This window comes from Hibiscus syriacus, unplaced genomic scaffold, assembly GCF_006381635.1.
Source record: "Hibiscus syriacus cultivar Baekdansim isolate YM2019G1 unplaced genomic scaffold, ASM638163v2 tig00111105_pilon, whole genome shotgun sequence".
NCBI classification, from domain to species: Eukaryota; Viridiplantae; Streptophyta; class Magnoliopsida; order Malvales; family Malvaceae; genus Hibiscus; species Hibiscus syriacus.
The window spans coordinates 3,871,348-3,894,988 of NW_024062987.1; the positions used below are offsets into that span (position 1 = coordinate 3,871,348).

At 29.1% G+C, this 23,641-nt stretch overlaps 2 protein-coding genes across 3 annotated transcripts; both read left to right on the forward strand.

The window, feature by feature from the left end:
• The first annotated feature begins 10,986 nt into the window (after nucleotides 1-10,986).
• Nucleotides 10,987-11,526, forward strand: LOC120153802 (cyclin-dependent protein kinase inhibitor SMR1-like). Its single transcript, XM_039165675.1, has one exon. It carries the CDS (start codon nucleotides 11,085-11,087, stop codon nucleotides 11,421-11,423), a length of 339 nt encoding a protein of 112 aa, XP_039021606.1. The 5' UTR covers nucleotides 10,987-11,084; the 3' UTR covers nucleotides 11,424-11,526.
• Nucleotides 11,527-21,038: 9,512 nt separating this feature from the next.
• LOC120153958 lies at nucleotides 21,039-22,688 on the forward strand. 2 transcript variants are annotated; one of them, XM_039165816.1, is made up of 2 exons: nucleotides 21,039-21,226; nucleotides 21,872-22,688. In XM_039165816.1, the coding sequence occupies exons 1-2, from the start codon at nucleotides 21,116-21,118 to the stop codon at nucleotides 22,679-22,681; spliced, it is 921 nt and encodes a 306-aa protein (XP_039021747.1). In that variant the 5' UTR covers nucleotides 21,039-21,115; the 3' UTR covers nucleotides 22,682-22,688. The 2 variants fall into 2 exon arrangements, with proteins under 2 accessions (XP_039021747.1, XP_039021748.1); XM_039165817.1 differs by having other exon boundaries at nucleotides 21,888-22,688.
• Nucleotides 22,689-23,641: the final 953 nt, after the last annotated feature.

Consider the following 23,641-nt stretch of genomic DNA (forward strand, 5'->3'; position numbering starts at 1 on the left):
GCTCGGGTTTAGAGCCTTAGATGAAAAAAAGACTTTAAGGGCTGAAATCTTTGAGAAAACGGTTAGTACAACTATTTACTCGAAAAAATATAATCAAAAGTAAGCAATAAGGATCGAAATGTTACCTTAAAATTTAAACTTACCCTTTTCGTTAAAAAGACAACTGAAAATTACCTTAGCCTGACTCACTTGAGGGTCCCCAGCGGAGTCGCCAAGCTGTCGCAACCGTCTTTCGGTTGGGCCCCGGAATTGGGCTTCGACTTAAAAAATGTGGATTGGAGTCGCTACCGATCATTTATTTAAGAATAAATAGGTTGATCGGATACCTTATTTCTTACCTGATCTGAGTCTTTCCAAAGATGTGTCAGGTTCGGGAGTCGGTTACAGTCAAGGAATGATTAGCACCCTTGAACTGCCCTTTCGGTACTACGTAATTTCCAGTTGTCTTTGATTAAGAAAATTATAAGTTTAAATTAAAAGATAAAATAATGATCCAAAATTACTTACCTTTGACGGATTTATAAATATACCCTTTAAAAGTCAAAATATGGGTTAGAAGAGATGAATAAATGATAAATAAAGTAAAACAAATAAAATAAGGAGATTAAGAAAGAAATAAAGTAAATATAAAATGAATAGAATATATAAAATAAAAAATACAATAACACTAATATATACATAGCAAACAACTAAATAAAAATAAAATGATAATGCAAATAAATAAATAAAACAAGTAAAAGAATATAAAAACATAAAATATAGGATAAAGATAAAAAGAAAATAAATAAATAAATGAGTAAAATATATAAAAAAAGTAAAAGCATATATATATAAGTAAAATAATAATAATAATAAAAAAATCAAAAGTAATATACATATTTATACATGTAAAATAGGAAATATATATATATATATATATATATATATATATAATAACACTAAAAAAACATATATACATATATAATAAAATTAATAGAAAGTAACATGCATATATAACAAGAATAATAAAGTAGGAAAAAATGATTTAGGGGGTGAATTAAATATTTAAAAAAATGAACACGCCTCGGGGGTAGATCTAGGTTCGAAACTTCGAAACCCCACCCCTTTTTGGTTATATGCGCAACCCATATTTTGGGTTATTCGAACCAAATCTCAAGAAAAATAACGTGCATATGCGAGAAATGAACGAACCAATGTAAAAAATATGTTACCTTTTATTTCCTTTTCGAATCGTTTACAATAGCTTTGCCTTTGTATTTTCCGTGCTTTCCTCTGTGTTTTGTGTGTAAATCGTGTGTGTTACAATAGTGAGTTACAATGGCTATTTATAGTGCTTGTGGATCCTATCTTTAGGAGTTTAAATCATAGTAGAACTCTATCCTATTTTTAGGAGTTTGAATCCTAGCAAAATTCTATCATATTTTTAGGAGTTTGAATCCTAATAGGACGAAAATGTGTGTCGACAGAAGGCAATCATATACACCATGTTTGTTGTAAAATAAAATGATATTTGATAATAATTTAACATGGGTAAGATGCTCTGACATGCATTCTTCGACATTTTTTGGTGTTTTGTGGGAGCAAATTGTAAATCATTTCTAGGTGATATTAAGTTCACTTGAGTTCTTATATAGTTTATTTGCCTTTCTGCTGTTGTGACCCCTAATAAACAAATATTACGTGGCTTATTGGAGAAAGCTAATGACTTTGACTTAGGTTAAACTAATGTGTTCATTTTCAGAATTTTCTTTCTTTGGAGTTCGCTGTCTTTAAACTACATGTTTTTTTTCAAAATGGGATAACCTATTGCATTAGCCGTAGCTGGGCAATCATGATCGAAGTGTATAAAGGAATATTACAAGAAACAGCCCATTTTGCATGTGTGTGAGCAGCTACATTCACGGATCGTCTAGCAAAACATATTCGAATATCCGAGTGAAGGAATAATAATCGGTGCAAGGCTGCTCCATCGTGATGAAGGCTTGTCTGTGCTGAAGTCAACATTGGAGGGGAATGTTGTGGTTGAAGCCTGAAGGTAAACTTAACGATCGGCACGTAAATCAGTGACGGGTCCAAAAATTTAGAAATTAGAATCTAAAAAGACTTAAATATAAAAAAGGGATTCAACGTATGCCTTTGGTTATAGTTTAGTGCCTAACGGTTTTTTCGTTTTAATTTGGTGCCTAACGTTTCATTCCTTAACTCAGTTTGGGTCAGGCTGTAACGGGCCGTTAATTTCAACCGTTAAATGTCACCTAGATTTATTTAATATAAAAAATGAATTTTGTCATTAAAATAATAACAAATTTGTTGGTAATATTGACTGCAAAATCACACCGTTAACACTGATTGAAAAATTAAATAAAAATAAATAATTCGATCAACTGAAACCATGTCGTGGTATAACCACTGCCTTAGAAACAAATTCGTCATGATGTGTGTAATCGCTCCAATAGGCAGATCGTCCCCTGAGGTTAACACAGTCGCTCCAAATTCTGTACACCCGAAACCAGAGTAGATTGCAGGTGGTATTGCTCCTTTGATCTCCGAAAATTTCTTAGTAGATGTGAGAGCTTTTAGAGAATTCTTTGCTGAATGAGTGATTGTGGGGATGAGTTGAGAAGCAAATGAGCTCTCTATTTATAAGATGCATGCAGGGGTAAAATCATCCAACGTAAATCAGATATAAAATCTGATTTTATTTTTGCATTAATTCTTTATCTGAAGTTGTTATCCAAACGAATGAATCTAGCCTCAATTTTGTCCAGGTTCTTGAATTTAAATCCAACAGTTTGTAACTCATGCAATAAAGCTTTGTAACTATTGTATTAAAGCTTTGTAACTCTTGCATTCATTCTGTAAATTCATCCAATATTTACAGATTTGAATTCAGGCAATGACTATTTGAATTTTAAATTTCAGAAATTAAAAGACAGCTAACTAATCTCAACTGTTACTCTCTGCAAATATAAAATTCGAACAAACTTGGTATCCTATAAATACCAGACAAATTCTTTCACATATTTTTATTTGTTCTTTCAGAGAAAAAATCCTTACGAATTTTCTCTAAAAAATAGTTTATGCGCGCACATGTCGAAGACACGTATTGCCACGACCACGACCACGAGCCAAGTCGAGATGAGATAGATGGACGGCGGCAACGGCGATGCGCGTGAAGCCCCCTTGTTCTCTATCACTCAACAAGGAAGTGGAGAATATAAACCTTAAATACCCAATCCCAATGTATTTCCCACTTTATGTGAGATTGAACATTACTAACATTCCCACACTAATGCGAAATAATTCTTCTAAAACTTAAAAAAACAATCTTTTCATAAGAGCAATAGCAAGATTAGTTGGTTAAGCAATGGTGAACGTATCTTGAACTAGTATATAGTCATGATGAGCAATCATTCTCTTAGACAAGTGAAACTAGTCTTGAACTTTCTAAGATAGGGGAAACTTATAACACACAACTAACTCCTTCATCCACCTGAGTCTTCGATGTGTAAGATATATATATATATATATATATATATATATATAAGTATATATTTGACCATCTTACCTCAAGATTCTAGTAAGTGTACTATAAAAAACCTATATTTTTTTTTATAGAAGGTGGCTAACCCTTCTCACTTACGTGGGTTATTTCATCAGATTTATCTCGACATAAACCATCCAAAATCGAGCTATGAAATAATTAAGAGCTTATGCAGCAGCTCAACCTTACAAAGGGTATGGTGACTTTCTTCAAGTTCACTATAAGTGAACCACCCAAACTCTGGGATAAGAAGTCATTAAGAATAATTATTCAACCTCATTATTCAGTAAATTCAATAAGTCATTCTCACTAGAACCATCCAAACTTCTAGATTTGAATCATTAAGAGTTTATATAAAACTCAACCTTTATGGCAGTAAGTTCATTCTATCCATCTCAATAGGACTACCCACTCAACTCTAGGTTATGAACTTATTAAGAATATATATTCAGCCAAAGTCGGTAAATTCATCAAGTCTTTCTCCCTAAGACCACCCAAAGCCTGGGTTATGAATTTATTAAGAGCAATTAAGCTCAACCTGGGCATGTACATTATTCGTCGTAGGTACTTGAGTAAGCGTCTGAGAGCAAACGAGTGCTCACCACTCGGATTATGGGTATATCTACTAGGTCTGCTCACAATGTAGGCAATATCAGGCCAAGTATAGTTATTAAGAACATTAGGCTCCCGATCACTTTAGCATATTCAGTTTGGGAAACGCTACTTCCTTTATTCTCAAAGAGATGTATGCTAGGGTCATAAGGAGTTCGAACATGGACAACGTCAAAAATGTCAAATTTCTTTAACACTTTTTCAATATAGTGTGCTTGATTTAAAAAAAATCCCTTTTAAGTTCTGGTGACTTTGACTCCTAAGATTACATCAACTTCTCCCAAATCAGTCATCTCAAATTTAGTAGACAAGAAATCTTTTGTTTTGTTAACGGACTCAATGCTAGTACTGAAAATCAACATGTCATCAACATACAAACTTATGATGACACATTTTTTTTAAAGAGAATTGAGTGATTATAAGATAATATTTGTTTAGAATTTTTTTAACTATTAGCAATGTGCACTACACATTTAATACCTAAATTATCAGTTTTGGTCTGTTTTAGTACCTAAACTTTTTTTTAAATCACACGTCATTTTTGTTTCATTATAGTACCCCACCGTTAAAAGTTTAACATGTTTGGTACCTAAATTATCAGTTTTGGTCCATTTAAGTACTTAAATTTTTAATTTTTTCAAAACTCAACGTTAAATTTTGAATGAGGTACTAAAATGAAAAAAAAAACTCTAGGTGTGAATTTTAAACAAAGCGAAAGTTTAAATATTAAAACGAACCAAAACTGATAACTTAGGTACTAAACATGTAATTTACCCGAGATTCAATTGTTGTCGAGGTATACGTAATATTTGGTGGGAGGTACGCTGTAATATTTGTTGGAATATTGGTAATGGGTTTGGTTTGATATGTGGTTTGATGGTGATAGGGTCCTGGTTGATAAGTTTTTGAATTTGGGGAATATATTCTTGATGTCAGTAGCTTCTATGTATATGGTAACAGAGCTAGGATAATGGGATTGAGATTCTTTATCTTTGGTCCTACCTGATGAAAAGCTGCGTAAGATTGCTTCAGTACAAGGTTGGAGAATAAAATATATGAATCTAATAATATTATTTTGTGAGTATGAAGTACATGTGTTTTTCTTCAATTTAATTAACATTTTAAACGAAAATTAATCTCGTTAATATTATAATAATATTTTCTTATATCGAAAGAAGTTGCGAGAGGATCTGGATTTATACTCATACCAAACCTCGTCTATATCCTTAAATATTGGTTCATGACAGTTGAATTTATATTCATAACCAAAGCAATTTAAAGACTTTTATAACTAATTAATATCCTTCCAATGAGCCATCTCCATAGCCTTCTATATGTGTTAATTTTCAGCTACATTTCTTCTTATATTTAACTAAAAAAAATTACATCGATTTTGACCGTACGTTATGATGCATATATAAATATTTCATGATAGAAAAACAATAAATTATATTTTTAAGAGAAGAATAATATTGATAAATTTTAGAATTTTATTTCTGTAATGGAACACAACAAATAAATATAGGGACCATACTATTTCTTTTGTTCCCCCCCCCCCCGTATAATTGGAGTAATATTCGACATTTGTCTCATATGATTTCTGTTCCTGTTGAATAGACACATCATCAAACTCGGTCATGCTTCATGTTACATTGATATATTTATTTATTAAATAATGTTCATATTAGAAATAATTCAAACATGACGTGTAATTCATTTAATTTTCATATATATTTTTAAAATAAGATCAAGTACATTCATATCTATCACATATCCATGTATCACATTCATCATGCACGTTTTGGGATCAAGGTAGCGTATGCCATGCTTAATCAAGAAAGAAAATGAAAGGAACGGAAAAGAAAAAGGCACATGCAAATCCAGACGAAAATACAGCTAGCAAGAGAGTAGTCCATCTTCAATGAGCCAACTTGTTTTTTGTGGGTCTCTCCCCATTTTCGACCAAGTCTTAATCTTCAAATTAAAGGTTTTAATCTTACTCATACACCATTTTTTTTATTAATTAGCTAAGTTGATTATAAAATAGTATTTGTTATAAATACTCTCAATCATTTGATAATGAATGTTCAATCATTTGATAATGAATGTTCAATTATCTCGTTGAAGTTGCTGGTGCTCGAGCCCATGATTTTGAGAAACTCATACGTTATTTAAATATCAATTTTTTGAATATATATAAGATTATTATTTCGTACATCAGTAATAAAGTTTGGGAATCAACAAAGGAAGGAACCTTAAAACAAGACAAGGCTTGTTGTGAATTCTCCTTGGAAAAAGGAAGAGGAAAAGAATATAAAAAAGAAAGAAAAAGCTTGGGGAAAAAAAAGAGAGGAATTCTTCAACAAGATTTGACACAAGGAATAAAGTTGAATGTTTGTTACGTTGTTGTCTGGTTTTATCAGTTCACAAAGAACCTCATAAAAGAGTTTTCATCCATTGACTTTCACATCATTAACAGGGTTTTGTATAAAAAAATATATATATTCCCCAGAATTCTAGGTAAAAATGGTGGTTTTAGAAAAAGAAAACCATTAAAAGCGACATGCATTATCAAAAAATGAGTCGTTTAGCAGCTTTAAAAGTGGGTTAAGATTGGATTAAAGAAGGGGTTTGTTTGTTTATTGTAGGGGAATATAATCCAACATATATATATATGCAATTAACCCTTTTTCAATAAAGAGAGATGGGAAAGCGAAGGGATTTGAGCGGTGAAAAACATGCAGGTGGTGATAGAGTTGGACTAAGCAGAAACAGACAGATTCCACGTGGAAAGAGTCATTATCTTTGGTGAATATGAGTTGGTATTTGGCGAAACCAAATCCAATAAATAAATCCCATTAAAATAGCGAAGCAAGAGATCTGGTTAGATAAGAGCATTCCAGGCTCTACCATGGCATCCTATGCTAAACAGATAGAGCAGCCACAAACACTCACCATAATTTACACATAACTTACTCCTTTATTTCCGGTACTGTTATAATTATATTTAAAATTGTTCAATTATTCTAATCTATTTAAAAAATATTATTATTTTTAGAAATTCCGATTTCATCATTAACTTAAATGATTAAGAAATTATAAACTATTTTTCATATTGGTTAGTGTTTTTTTTTTTTTACTTTTTACAAACAAAGGAGTGGGGAAATGGTGGAAATAAATGGGAAAATGATGCATACTACTCCTTTCTTTCTTTTTAAACAAGCTGTTTGCTTTGTTTTATATCTATCCGTCCCCTGTTATTGATTTAAACGATGAGTAAGTGTTTTAAAGAAGTAGGGTGGATTTATGAATAATGATATAATTTCATTGCAGGGTTTGGATGTCAACCTTACAAGTTTGTACAGAGGCGATCAGGAGAATTAAATCGGTAGATCAATCAAGTATAATTCTACCAGATTTACAATTTTGTCCAGCAATGCAACATAACGTTCATTTTCTCCCCTTTCATATTAAGTAAATATCATTTTAATCATCAATCTTTTTTTAAAATATTAGTAAAATTTAATAACATTTTCTGTTACATTATTTTTTGTCAATTTCGTATATAGATAGTACAGGGTTAAGTGTTAACCATCATTATCTCTTAAATATGGATGTGATGATTTGAAATTATGATTTTATTATATAGAGTAGTATTTAAACTGTCTACAATTTTTTTAAACCCATAAATTAAATACAACAAATGGAGTAACAAATAACTACATATGATATTAAATAGAAAAAATGAAATAAAATAGCTTCAAATGGAGTAACAAATAACTTATTTCAATTCTTAATTTTGATCATTAAATAATTTATGAACCATTGGGTGGCCTCATTAGTTAGAAAGAGTGTTATTCTTTTTTGAGATCGTGAGTTTAAATAGTTACGTCTACATGATGTATTGTTATTAGTTAAAAAGATTATGAATAAATATTATCTTAAAATCATCTCAAATTAACTAAAAAAAATTATAGCTTCCAGTATCGAAGACGAAACAAAAATATGGTTTTCATAAATTGAGAAAGAAAAGGAAAGAACAAATTTTAGGAATAAAAAAAATAAGAAAGTTGGAGAACACGCTCCATGAAAGAGCGTGGGTAAGTACAGAGGATGGAATAGTTACCACCTTTTGTCTTCGACGTAAGTTTTATGTTCTTCATGCTAGAATTGGAATCCTCTAAAGGAAACAAAATAATAGTAAAAAAGGGAAAGTGGGGTTTTACTGTCTGTGTCTAGTCTCATACGTTAGCCATTATGAGAGGCTGACACGTATCAGTTTAAGGATATTCTTGTAAGGTTGCTGGAAAATAAAAACACAACCTCGAAGAGCATATTTCAGCTAAAATATCATCAATTTTAAATTTGAATTTCACTTCTAATTTGAAATTTATTTCAAACTCTTTCTTGATTGAAAACGAAATTTAAAATTGTTTATTTTATAAATTAAACTCAAAATGAAATAAAAAATTTAAACGCCATCTATCATTTCAAAACTCAATATTTTATTTATTTTCTTAGAAAAATATTAAATAATCAGAATTATATTTTAATTGAAATATAATTAATCAAATTTACAATATAAAAGTTATTTTTCTTCATTCTATTCAAATTCACCGCCAGTGTATCTTCGAAATTTTAACATATAGTTCAGTATCCTTATCATAGCTTATTATATAACCGTTGTCCTTTTTATATGAATTCATCACCTCACATTGAATGTGCATGTTATACAATATTTACATATGATATAAGGATAAAGTAGTTTAAAATAAACTTGAGCCACGTATTCAAATTTAATATTATGACACTTGCATTATATTTGAAATAGATAACTTTAATTACTTGAGCTTGAAAACCTAATCTACTAATGTATCTATTATGTGTTTCACAATTTGTTATTTATGTGGTTAAAAATCAGAACAATAATAATAAGAAAAGACATGTAAGGATTAGACATGAACTCATGAGAAAAACCTCATAAAGAATATAGTACTCGTCGTGAAATATGGGCGGATTAAAAGAAATTTTGTTGATTGCTTAACCAAAGAATTAAGCAGGAAAATATTTATTGAATCTACGAGGAGGATGGACCTTAAGCATTCAATTCATGATGAATGTCCGACCTAATCTTTTGGGTTGGATACAATCAATGAAACTATAGAAAGATTTATTATGTACATTTTTTTACTTATTCATAGGCGTACGATGTATACATATAAGGTTAAGCCTTTTTCTTTCAATGAATTTATAGCCGAGAGTTTTGATGGTCATATTGAAAAGAATTTGATGAATTTCTTGAAACTTTTTAAGAGAATAAACTTTATATTGCTCTTAATGATTTTATAACTTTGATTCAGATGATCTGTATTAAGGTAGACTTGTAAAATCGTCTGCATAAGTGTAAAAGATTAATCACATTCTATGAAAGACGTTATGCCGTTTGTTTAGAGCATTCGTGAATATCTCGAGATATGATAGTTATTTTTTATTGAATTGTCACTAATTAAGACAAAATCTAATTTTTACAACGACACGATAAATCCATTTCATTTTAAGTAATTTTTTATAATAATTAAGGAGCTAGATTTTTGTCCCGGCCGCTACTATCCGATATGAAGTGTATAGCAACGATTAAATTTTAATTTTACAATTCAAGTGATTGTCTATTCATTGAATTTTTCCATTGTTCCCAAATAAGTTCCTCCAATAAATTATTTACACCGTCCGAAAAGTTAATAATTTAAAAATATTACCAGATCAAGTAATCTGTGTATTCGCATAGGTGTTTTATTACTAAATTTTAATATATTTATTATTTTTATTGAAATATGCATGTTATGAGATGTGTGCTATTCGAATGGAGACTGTGTTTTATAATTTATTTGCGCCAATTCCGACTTATAAATATAGCTAAAAATGTGTCTAAAATGAATTTTTTCGATCCTATCTCAACCTGCTCCAGAAGTTCACATGGTTATAAAACTAAACCAAATATATATTATAAAATAAAAAATTTATAATGATTTTTAAAAAATAATGTACGTCTTATTAAAGTTTTATATTTTTTCTTTTTTTTTTTTAAGAAAAACTATATTTTATAAGATCGGAACATTCTAAAACTTGAGGGTCCAAAATCTTTTCGCCATCCTTACATGTTAGTGTATTTAATTGTGATGCGTTATTTAATTATTATTTTGGTATTCATAAACCATAAATCTTCCCGGAAAAGCAAAATATTAATCCAAAATTTGTTTTTACAGATTGGGATTTAAATTTTGTTATTTACCCCAAACACCAAAAAGAAAAGAAACAAAATCTTCCTCTTCATAGCTATACAAGCAAAAAAGCTAAAAGAAAATGAAGTAGAAAAGGCAAGTGTTGTGAAAATGGATTAATTAACTCTGGAAATCAACAAGCAATAAAGCAAAAAAAGAACACAAGATTTAGTGAGATTCCGTAATGTGCCTACATCATCATGAATGATGCATGAATGATGAGCGGTTGTTATATTTGTTATTAAAAATAATCCAAAATTATGTTACAATTACAATATATAAGAGTAACTCCAGTAAAATTACAAAAATACCCGTACTGTACTAATATAATTATGTTCGCTTCACTCACTCCGCTCCAATATCTGTCCAAAAGTAGATGAGCCATACCTAACGCTAAGAAAGCAACCCACTCAAGGCAGCTTAAACTCAAAGTTTTCCACACCCAAAAGAGAATTCAACATCATGATCATCGTTGTTAATAAAAAAATAAAAAAGAGTTGAAAAAATAGGAAGGGTAAATCCTCAGGAGAAGAATATAAAAGGATCCCACACTCTCTAATCCCTCAACCTTTCTCTTACCTTCCTTTACACGTCTTATTCTTCTTCTTCCTCTCTCTTTCTGTTTTTTTTCCTGTTTATTTTCAACAATTATGTCTACAGATCTTGGATTACTCCAAGATTTGGCTAAAGCAAATTTACCCAAACTCAACATTCAATCTTCCGATCAAAGTGGACTCGAAATTCAGCAAGAAAACAATAGCAACAGCACCACCGGCGAGTGTTCAACGCCGACATCGGAAGAAAACAAGATTCCGGCGGTTTTGTCATGTCCGGAAGCACCAAGGAAACATAGGAAAACACATGTTTCGTGTAAACGGAAGCTGTCTGAATTCCAGTTCTTCGAGATCCTTAACAGAGACGAAGTCGATGCGTTTTTGGAAGCTGGTTTCCATGATCTCGTCTCTAAAAGAAGGTGCCCACGTACATGAATTTATTTTATATATTTTTGGGTTTTTTTACATGTATTTTTTAATTTCTTTTTTGTATGTATTAAATTGAAATTACACGCGAATCTACCGCTTGATTAAAAAAAAGTCCATATAAGTCTGTAATATTCAGACAACTTTTTGTTCGGTTTGGTTTTAGCTCCGATCTAAACATGTTAAATATTTTCATTTATATTGCTTTAGTTTCCAATTTGAATTTAGGGTTATATATTGTATTGCTTCTTCTTCTTTCAAATTTGAACCCGGATATTTTTTTTAAGAAAAAAAACTAAGGGATATGTGTTTTTTCTCTAACATATATATTGTAAGATTATATGTTATCTTTTAATCTAGTTTTTTGAATTATGGTTAGTGATGAATAAAATAAAAATTATTATTATTTTGTTTAGTTGTTTGGTTAGATATGGTTGATCTTCCTCGATTTGTATGGATTGTTTTTTGGGGCGTTTGGCATGTGAGAAACTTTTGAAGTAATTAAGGCGGCTTTGGGATCTGCCACAACTTATTAGATTTGAAATTTTCGGAGATGATTTTTTTCTCGAGAAAGTGAGGAGCGGGAATGGTGCAATGTGCATATCCCATTGTTTTCTCTCTTTCGATAATAAATCATTGGTTTCATGTATTTGAAAATAAAATTGATTGATTTGTATTAAATTCGTCTTTTTATGGAGTTTTTGATTTCATGTTGGGACAAAAGTTTATGTTTTACCTACGAATTTTACTGACCATTCAAACGACTTTCGGTCACCACTGGGGTTTTAGTGGAGTCGAGTTTGAGTATTGTTGAGTTCGATTCGATTTGAAAATTTTGAAATGGAGCTCATCTCGATTCGAAAATTTGTGAGTTTAAAATTTTTAAGCTCGACTCGAACTCAAAATAGTGAACTAAAGCTCGTAAAAGCTCGAAATAAAAAAATCCTAAATTTAACTTGAATGAAGCCTCAAACTCAAATTCGAATCTGAACCTTAAATATATGAAAACCTTATATTATATTTTTTTTAAAAAATAAACACATATTTTTTAAAAAATAAACACATAAATGTTAATATTTAAAAAAATCTTAATATATTGTATTTTTGAGTTATTCATGAGCTTTTCGAGTCGAGTATCAAGCAGTAGCTGATGCACTAAGCCCCCATAGGGGCTAAGTGCATCCCCATTATTTTGGAAATGTGGTACAATTTTTGCATACCCATTATTTTTAAAAAAAAGAAATTAAAATTTTGGACTCACATTCTTAAATTTCTGGATTCGCCACTGGTATCAAGTAGTTCGTTTCGGCTTATTAAGAACTCGAGTCGAGCTAGAGCTCGAAGGGAGTATTTATCGAACTTTGACTAAATCGATTTTGAGTAACCTATCTGTCTTGCCTCATTTATAGCCCTAGTCACCACAAGTCAACCATCAATTGTTAGGTTTCATGCCAAATTAATTTAGATAAAAATGAATGAGAAATCTAAAAATATTTTTGTTCTAGTAAATATTTATCAATAATATAAAATTTTAAGGTAAGTACAATTAATAAAATAAATTATTATTAAAAAAATTAAAGTTTAGTGTTCATCCTCGCACCGTAAAGGATCCGCCACTACCAAGGACTATTAATCAATACTTAGAAAACTTTCTATGAGCACCGTTTAATTAGTGATAGATATTTAAAAAATAAAAATATAATTAAATGAAAAACCTATTATATTTTAAAAAATTTTCTGGAATATTTTATAAATACATATTTGAATACTTGAAGTATAATACCTTCCAAAAAAATTAACTATGTATTAATTTACAATCAAAAATCATTTTGTCAAAGAGTGATGGCACAAGTGGTGGGCAATGTGTAAATCTCAATTGGGTCTTAGGTATGTACTGATCCTAGAATGGGTGAACCACTCCTGACCTAAACTTTTTTATATAAAAAATAATAAAAAAATCATTTTTTAATTTAAATAAAAAAAGCAAAAAAAAAACTTTCAATTAAAGGGGATAAATTAGTAATTAAAAAAACCATGTCCAAGATTTTATTTTCTTGTGTTAATTGTAAACTGATTGCCTAACATTTTAATTGTATTCTAAGCTTCATAATTGTAAGTTTTGTCATTATATATGTCAATAATTCAATACATAATATGATGATAAATAAATATTATATATATTGTCCTATTTTCATATTTCGCACTCTACATGTATACTTTGAAAAAATTGTGTTAACTGTTTCAATTCAATTAATGTTTTAAAAAAATTGATAATATTTTGGAAATTGATGATCATATTTTATAAAATTGCCCATTTACTATATTTTAGTTTGCTCATTTTAAATTTTCCACTTTTTAACGTGTATTTTCAACCATGAGACAATATGTTTTTTGTTCGCCATGTAATTTGGTGTGCCTTAATGTTATCAAATATGTGGGATGTCATGTGTACATATTAACATTTTTTTTATCGTAGTTGAACAAATATATTATATATTTTTATTTTTTGTTTGCCTTTGACTAGAGAGTAAAAAACCTCTTATCGTAGTTGAACAAATATATTACAAAATTTTAATGTAAAAAATCAATTAAATTCATATGTTAAAAATATATTCTTATTTTTTGAGCAAGGTGATAAATTTGAATTATGGCGATTATGAATATAATAAATTAGATTAGGATGACCGCCACTATAATAGGTCTTTGCAAAATTTTATATGAATTAGTCAATCAATAGATTGAATATCAATAGCAGTGGCAAAACATAAGTAGAACTAGTGGGGGGCATGGCCCCCAAAATAAATAAATAAAAACTTAATTTAGACCCATTAAATTATCAAAAAAAATTAATTTGGCCCCCAAAATTTTTAAAAATACATATTAAACTTTAATTTTTTAACATTCTTAATTAAATCCCCTCCTATAATTTAAAAAAAAAATCTTATTAAGTCTCTCAAAATTTTAAAAATTTTAGTTAGACCCTAATATTTTTGGAAAAGAATATTCTTGAGCATGAACTAAACGACCTCAATAGTTAAGAAATTGTTATTATCTCTTGACGTCTCATGTTTGAACACGGCATCTGCAATGGTGTATAAACGTCCATTCAAATGATCGAGAGTTTTTTGAACTTATAAAAATATTAGTATAAATCAAAATTTCAATATTCGAGTATGACTCGAATTATAAAATAATAAAGTGTGTTCACACTTAAGGAGATTTGAACCTGGACTATTTAATTTTGTTTTGTGGATTTGAATTCAGATAATTGTTATAAAATAATTTTTGAAAAAAATAAAAAAATTTAAATAAAATTATGAATTTAAGTTAGATAATTCAAAAGTTATAGAGATATAATCTGTTGCGATTCTTAAATAAAATTGATGCTAATGCGTAACTATATACCACGTCAGCAAATATAAAAATTGAGAAAAAGAAACTCAACAAGTAAAGGGGACATAAACCAAATTAAATTTTAAAATATATAAATATTAAAACATTTTTCAAAATCTCCATAAAATGAGCGTTAACTTCATCGAAGTGAAATTAATTAATGATTGCCGTATATATTATTCCTAATTAAATATTTTTAAACAATTATAATCGAATATAATTAAATGCGGTCCTCAAAAAAATTTATTTCCAATCACTTTCAACTTCTCAAATTCATCTCAGTTCCATTTTGATTCAATTAAAGCTATTCATAGTCATTTTCACTTTTCATATAGAAATTGGGAGCTGAAAAGAAGATTAATATTAATTTCATCAGATTTATGGTATTTTTATTAAAAGATCTTGAGATTTCTTCATCCATTATTTTTTATATACAACAATAATTTGTTTCAATTTTTCCATTGTATTTTGGAATAAAAAAATATATATTTATATTGGTCGAACTGTAGGCAAGCTCTAGCATTGAATGGATTTGATGAAACTTTGGGTCCATTATGCATGCTTGAGTAAGAGAAACTTAATCTATGTAATAATGGCTGCTAAAATAATTATTATAAAAAAGTATACAGTAAATATATATGAATATATATATATTGGGGTTACGATTTTAATTAAATTAAATATTAATATTAATATAAATAAAATATAAATGTATAATATTATTAGTTTTATTAAATATAAATTATTTATTTATTGGAGTTACGATTCCACTCATTTTGGACAATCATGAAATAATTTCTCATTTTTAAATCACTACTGATTTATTTCCTGTAGTAAGCTACGTAATCTTAAATGAAAAAGCCCAATGTGAACCGAGCCCATCAGTGAACAATATATAGCCCAGTAAGTTTAATCGTCATTAACAAGTAGTTTTTTTCACGATTCATGGATGAATATCTAGTATATTAGAAGTTGATAGATAATATTATTTTTAAAGAAAATTTGATAGATAAAATTATTTTTTTTAAATTATAGATTAAAAAGGTAATGCATCAAATTTCAACTCAAATAAAATTTAATCGATTTAAATGTCTCATTTGTTATATAATTGTCATTACAAAAAATATATTTAAGCAATAAGTAATATATATTAATTGAGTTTTAATTTAACTAAGACCGTTATTATAAAATTAAAAAAAAATATGAATTTGAATGTGTTTAGACATAAAAATAATAACTTCTTAATAAAGGAAGATCTGAGTCATTGTATTAGATTTAATAATAAACAAATCTTTTTATTGAAATTTAACACTACCTAACCCATATGCACTTATCTAATGTTGGGTTACCTGCCAAACTTTCACCCAATATTCGGACGGTGTTAGGCCAAGATAATTAATATTGTATTGGAATATCAATACACCGTTTTAATTTTATAGATTTTTTGCACATTTTTACTTGCACTACTTTTACTAATAAAATTTTAATTTTTTTAAGTTAAATTTTGATCACTTGCGTTATCGTTTTATTAAGTTTTGATTATTGAGGCGTTGAATGTCATTACCGTGGCATATTAATAAAAGAGTTTTTAATTTTAATTTATAAACTTTAGGTAAAATATTAATCATATATATTTTTTTTAAATCCAAAGCAATTTAAAGACTATTTTTCAATTTATCCTTTCTTTTAATACGCTTTTGCACCTCTGCCGAACTCAAGTTTTCCCACCATCTGTGTCGCACATCTCCTTTGGTTGTTCATCTTCTCTATTGTGGTCACCTCCGTTCGACTTTCAAACATCCTTCAAGGACATATATATATATATATATATATATATATATATATATATATATATATATATATATACTCGTACACTGAGCCTGCCCTGCAATAGATGAACCTACCATTACAGCCGTGATAATGATCAAATAAAAATGCAGCTCTTGCTTCTTAAAATGGTTTAACTTGCGATAATCCTAATTCTTATCTCTCGGCGTGTGCTCGGCTATAATTATTGATAGTTTACAAGCTCGAGAAGAACGATAGGATATTGACTTTATTTTTGTTTCAATTGTTATGTGATTCCATCTTTCTAACAAGAACCCACTTTTTTTATTTCATCTGTAAGACCATTTCTTTCTTCCACGTGTTCTTCACCCTAAGTTTTAGTACCACAGAGAACTTGAACTTTTATGCAGCTCGAGTAATGCTCCGAAAGAGACGAAAACGATAACTTTAAGCAAGTTAAAGAAACTAAAAATTTAATTTTCTCAAAAACCCCTAAAATTCTTATATTGTAAAAATCCCTAAAACCTTATCTTCATCGTCGATTCAACCATCATCACTCTTTCTATCGTCAGATCTCACAATCGAGTATCCCATTATTTTATTGCTGTAGATCAACAAACGATGTGCCACGACCAACGAATGAGAGTATGTGCTACATGAATGACGACACAAGACATATGAGAGTTGTCAAGATGTGGACTTGCTGACTCTTGCGATACGAGAAGATTTTATTATTACGACGGTGAGGTAATATTCAGGGATGACATATAAAGTTTTAAAAGTTTTAGAAATTTAAAATTTTAAAAATTTTGAGAAATTAAAAACTTTTTACTTTGAAAAAAAAATAATTACTCATCAAGTATTCGTTGGATTATATTTTTTCACATAAATTGACAAATTGGTCCTTAAAACAATAATATAATAAAAAAATTAAACAATTACTTTGATAAAAAAAATTAAACACCCAAATAAAATATATAATGAAAATAATTATGTTTTAAATAAACCCTAGTATTAATATCATAAAGAACTCCAAATACCAATATTTTTGACAAAATTTCAAAAATAAAAAGTAAATTATACCAGTGACCACCTAATTATTATCCCTTTCATTTTGACTAATATTTTTGAAATTTTGTCAATTAAGTCACTCAACTATTTAAATGTATTCAATTAAGCAGTTGTCGTTAATATTTAACGAAGAAGTTGTGGTAGTTAAAATATTTGGTGTAATTACATATTTAGTCATTGTTACTTATATATTCTATCAATTTGATTCTAATCTTAGTAAAGTATATTAATATGGATAATTCAGAATAAAAATGATTAAATACATCGACATTATATATTCTAAGCAATTATCAACAAAGCCAGTCGATGATAGACGGAGAAATAACTTAATAGAAAGTCACAAGCAGTACAATATCTAATTGTTTTGAAATAGCATAACTAAAAAACTATTTACCTGCCCAAAAAATCTATTAATATGAGTAAAACATTTATATTAAACATGTAATTTTAAAATTTATTTAATAGCGATAATAGATAGAGGAGTAAACAAATTATATAGAATCCTATTGAATATGTGTTTGATTTTTTTAAGAAATAAATAATTCTACATATCAACTATGAACGGCCTCATTTAATACATTATATCAATTGTATTTTAATTTATTAAAAGTAGGACTAAATTGATAGAATATATAAGTAATAGTGACCAAATGTGTAATTATAACAAATATTTTAACTATCACATTAGCTTCTCCGTTAAATATTAACGGCGAGTGGCTTAAGTTTACCCTTTATTTTAAATAATTTATCTTTAAATTTTTAATTAATCTATAATTATACGATGAATCTTTTAGAATTAAAATTTCTATAAATTAAATTAATAGTGCTCGTCGTTAATGATATTCATCGCTGCTAGTTAATCAATGTAGAATTTTCCTGTGGTATCCCTAATTTTCTTATCATCCAAACAAATGTATTATCTTTAATTTTAATTCTATAAAAGAATTATCTTAAGATTTTTCAACTCGAAATAAGCTGTCCAGCAGCTATAAAAATCGTCTCCTTCAAGTGTGGAACAATAATCTAAAAAAATAGGATAGTTTAGTATAGTAGATTAATTTGTCTTTAGTTACCAAAAAAATTAATCTAAAAAAATAGAAAATAACTTTTATTTTATTTTATTTTAAATTTTAAAATTACACACAACTAGTTTTCTTACTCATTACTCCTTTTTAATAAAAGAATAGTAGATGATTCTTCTACGCTTGACGAATAGCGTTGGTCATAACTAACGACGAGTACTATTAATTTAATATATAAAAATTTAAATTTTAAATGACTCAACGTATAATTAAAATTTAGTTAAAATTTTAAGGATAAATTATTTAAAATAAAGAGTAAAATATACAAGTGACCACCCAATTATTGTCATTTTTCATTTTGACCAATATTTTTGAAATTTTATCAATCACGTCACTCAACTATTTAAATACATTCAATTAGGCCACTTGTCATTAATATTTAATGGAGAAGTTGATGTGGTAGTTAAAATATTTGGTATAATTACACATTTTATCACTGTTAGTTATATATTCTATTAATTTGGTCCTAACTTTAATAAATCCAAATAAACTTAACCATCAAATCAAATGGTGCCATGTATAATGACCCAAAATTTAAATTTTTATTTTAATTTATTCTAATTTTAAAAGTTACGACATATTCTATATTTATAACAAAACAAAATTTATACAAAACCTTTTCTAAAAAATTGGATAACTTAATCAATAATTTATGATATTAAATTTTAAACAAACTAAATTTATCGCCCTTTTGATATAGGTCAATCTCTTAGTGCAAATTTTCCCGTGTTAAGTCCACCAAGAATCTTATCAATATAAACTTTTATTAAAGATGGATATAAAATTTTATGGCAGGAGATGAATTTTTAAAATTTTAAAGGAAGACTGTGCAAACGTGAAAGAAATATATGTTACATTTTTCTATTTGAAATTTACTGGATAAAATTTTTTTAGAAAAATTTTAAAGGAAGGTTGTGCAAACGTGAAAGAAATATATCTTACATTTTTCTAGTAGAATGTCGTTTACAAATAGTAGTAGAATAAAAAAAAATTCATACAAACTTTATATGCATGGGTTAATCATGGGTTAATCAACTATATTTTCCTTAAAACCAAAAGAGTTTATGGTATCATTGACGGGATGATTATGAGAAACATAAATAGAATTTCTAGTAAAAATTTTATTTTGTTATAGATATATAATATTTCGTAACTCTAAAAATCTTTTAAAATTAAAGATTTGAGAGTTTTATTTTAATTTATTAAAATTAGTATCAAATTGACAGAATATATAAGTAGTAGTGACCAAATATGTAATTATACCATATATTTTAACTGTCACAATAGTTTATCCATTAAATATTAACGGCAAGTGGCTTAATTGAATGCATTTAAATAGTTGAGTGACTTGATTGGTAAAAATTTAAAAATATTGGTCAAAATGAAAAAAAGGCAATAAGTGATCAATGGTATAGTTTATCATTTATTTTAAATAATTTATATTTAAAACTTTAATTAATTTATAATTATACGTTGAATCCTTTAAAATTTAAATTTTTATAATTAAATTAATAATGTTTGTCGTTAGTGGTGCTCATCGTTGCAGTGTGATAAAATTTTCCATTTAGATTAATGTTGTTTATACAATAAGGGATATGGGACATATGCTATGTGATTTTATTTGAATAAAAAATACTTATTGGCTTACGTACATATCTATTTGTTGATTCTTTTTTTATAATTAAGTGAAATATTATTTTTAGTTGCACTCTAATTACATGGTTTTGTCATGATTAATATAGACTGATTCGTGTCGTACATCTAATTTTGATGAACGAATCTATCGATAGATATTTTCTGCATATACAAAGATTCAAACTTAACATTACTTACTCTGTATAAAACTTATTACCACTTTAACCTGATGATATTAAGTCAAATATTAATATCATACAAAAATCTAAATCCCATGTGATAAATACGTGTAGATCTGTAAGATAAACTTTGGCACCCAAGCTTTAATGCGTATAAATATTGAAGGAATCCTTTGAAAAAGGCAGGTCAAAGGAGATGTGGAATTGTCGATGATAACCTCAACGCACGTCTCGAAAATTTTCCCAAAACGACAAAAAAGGAACGCTGACTTTATGTACGTATACGTGGGTTTTGAGGACACCACAAATAGTACTTAATTCCTAAAAATCTGCACAACTCTGACCCTATAATTGATTTGTTTCATTATGACCAAAATAATTCACTTCATCTTCACATGTCTCATTTTCACGAGATCGATAATATACATATTTTATTTAAACTTGAACGACCCTTTTATATGGAGCTGCTTCGTGGGCTTATGTTAGAGAAAGAATCAAAGAAAGGCAAAACAAAACAAAAAAGGGTTTGTTCTGAGAGTTGAGAGATCAGAAGATGGGTTTGAGGAGGAAGAAAGAAGGCATGGTGAAGGAGTTATCATGGTGGGACTGTGAGCCTTTCATGCACCATCTTCTCCTCCTCATTTCTCTCAAGCTTTTCAAGATGGTACGTTTTATTTTTATACCTTTTTTTTTGTTAAAAAAAACAGAACACAAAAAATATAGAAAATCAGTTTTGTTTCTCTCTCCAGCAAAGCCTTTTTCTATCAAACATTGCATGGTTAAAGTTTTCTTTTCATAATATTTATAAAGGCTAAATTATACGCGTGTGTGTGTTTGAGATACTAAATGAGCAATCTTTTGAACTAACAAAATTGTAAGTTTTTCACTAGATTTGTGTACTATATATTTGTTGTATTAATAATTTTATGGTTTAATTTAAAAATAAATGTTTAAAATATACTCAAAGTTAATTTTAGGTGTTTATTTATTTGTTAAAAATAAGCCTATAACGTTTCTATCCTTATACTTTAAGGTGCTTCCACCATAACAATCTCACAAATATATTAGAGAGTTGTTCTTCTTAGAGTTTTCGAGTTTGAATGATTGCATTTTCAGGGTTTGTTGTTAATAACTAAGAATTTTTCTAAACATATACTATTTTGTAATCACGATTGAATATTCAAAAACTCAAATATGACGGATAGAATTAGTTAAATATTAAAGCATTTATTAATGTTTATATAATTATATCTATAGTTTGCAATTTGAAATGATATCAAAGCATATTGACATTATAAATGTGATGAAGTTGGTGTTCTTAATAGGACTTCAAATAAAAATCTGGAAAACGATGTGGGACGTCCTTGTGCCTGCCAAACTCACAACATTCGGATGGAGATTATGCCAAGCCATTCTATGTGAGATTTTCGCAAATGGAGCCCACTGGTTCGAGTTGGCGATTCAGCACATAACCAACGAAGATTTCAAATGGCTACTTACCCTCCTATGGGCACTATGGAATTTTAGAAACGGCAACTTGGTGCACGAAAAAGGTCCAAGCAAGAAGAAAAACTCGGATTTCGACTTCGAAAGACCGAAACGAATCGTTTTCGCGAGAAGGATTCGATGGAATCCGCCACCACTGGGTGTATATAAAGTTAATTTCGACGGACTCTTTGATGACCACGGAAAGAAAGGAGGCATAGGCATTATAGTCAGGGACAATGAAGGCTTCGTGTGGGGAGGTGCGGCCATCAAAATAGATGTGGTAACAGAGGCCAGCACTTGCAAAGCTACGGCGGCGCTCAAGGCATTGGAGGTGGCGCGTGAAATGGGGTACCGGCGGGTTATATTAGAGAGTGATTGTGTTGGGATTTTAAGCAATTTCTTGACTAAGGACGTTGACCATGGATCTCAGTTAAGTTGTATAGTCTATGAAGGGAAAAGTGTGATGGGGACAATTGAAGAATGCTATTTTCACCACATCGAAAGGGAAGGGAATCAAGTGGCTAATTTAATTGCTAAATATAGTTTAGTAAACGAGGATGATTTGTTTTGGAAGCTTGATTATCCTAATTTTATCCATCAAGCTATTATGTCTGATGCTATTAATGTATAATTATGTAATTTAGGATATTAGTTTTTTTTAAATGTAATATTAATTCAGTAAGTATCATTGTTATTATAATAGTATTTGAAAAGTAGAATCCAACATAATATAATTTAATGATACAACTTAATTTTTTTTTTTGAAAGAGGGTACTTTGATTAAGAATATCAAAGTACACTACCCCAAGGACCTCATTAAAAAACCTCTCTAAACCTATATAGAAGAAAAAGAGTAAACCTTGGGGTAGAAAGAAGAGCAACCAAAATCACCCGAGACTCTGAAACGAAAAACCGATAACACAAACCACATTACAAACTACACAAAACAACATGAACAACGCTCATCTAAACCTAGTAAGGAACCATGTAACAGTCCTCTAGCATAAAACCGAGAAGCAAATGCTTGAGAAAGATAGTAGACAAAAGCCAGAATACCACTTCAATAGTAAGAGAAACTGCATCCACAACCCAGCTCCACTATGCGAGTCCCCAGTCAATGGCAAGACAGCACAATCAACCATGAAAGGACTACAAGACCGGCCAAGGATCCAATAATAAACCAGAACCAAAGCGCAGAAACAGAATATAATAAACAGAATAGCATACTGAAATGGCTATAGCTAGCGCCCGAAATAAAGCTGCACCCGTATTCTCCATTAGCGCACACCCTGAATGATAGCTTCCGGAATACGAATAAAATCCGACACCACTGGTAAAATATTCGGCCACAAGTAATTCACCCATATTCCTATCTGTAACAAAGCTTTGAAGAAAATCTGGTCCACCGAGAAAGCCGCATTGTTAAATCTGCAGTTATTTCTACAAATCCAAATAACCCAAAGCAGACCAAAAAAACCGATACACCAAATTGGCCTAACTCTCCTCCTAACACTTTGCGAAAACCAGACCACTAACAATTGATTAACAGACTTCGGAAACACAAAACTAACATTCCACACCGAGCACCATC

Bases quoted from the DNA above. Each gene is read 5' to 3' on its own strand.
- LOC120153802 (XM_039165675.1), top strand. From the start codon at position 11,085: ATGTCTACAGATCTTGGATTACTCCAAGATTTGGCTAAAGCAAATTTA.
- LOC120153958 (XM_039165816.1), top strand. From the start codon at position 21,116: ATGGGTTTGAGGAGGAAGAAAGAAGGCATGGTGAAGGAGTTATCATGG. The intron at 21,227-21,871 runs GTACGTTTTATT...AATGTGATGAAG, and splicing joins CTCTCAAGCTTTTCAAGATG to TTGGTGTTCTTAATAGGACT.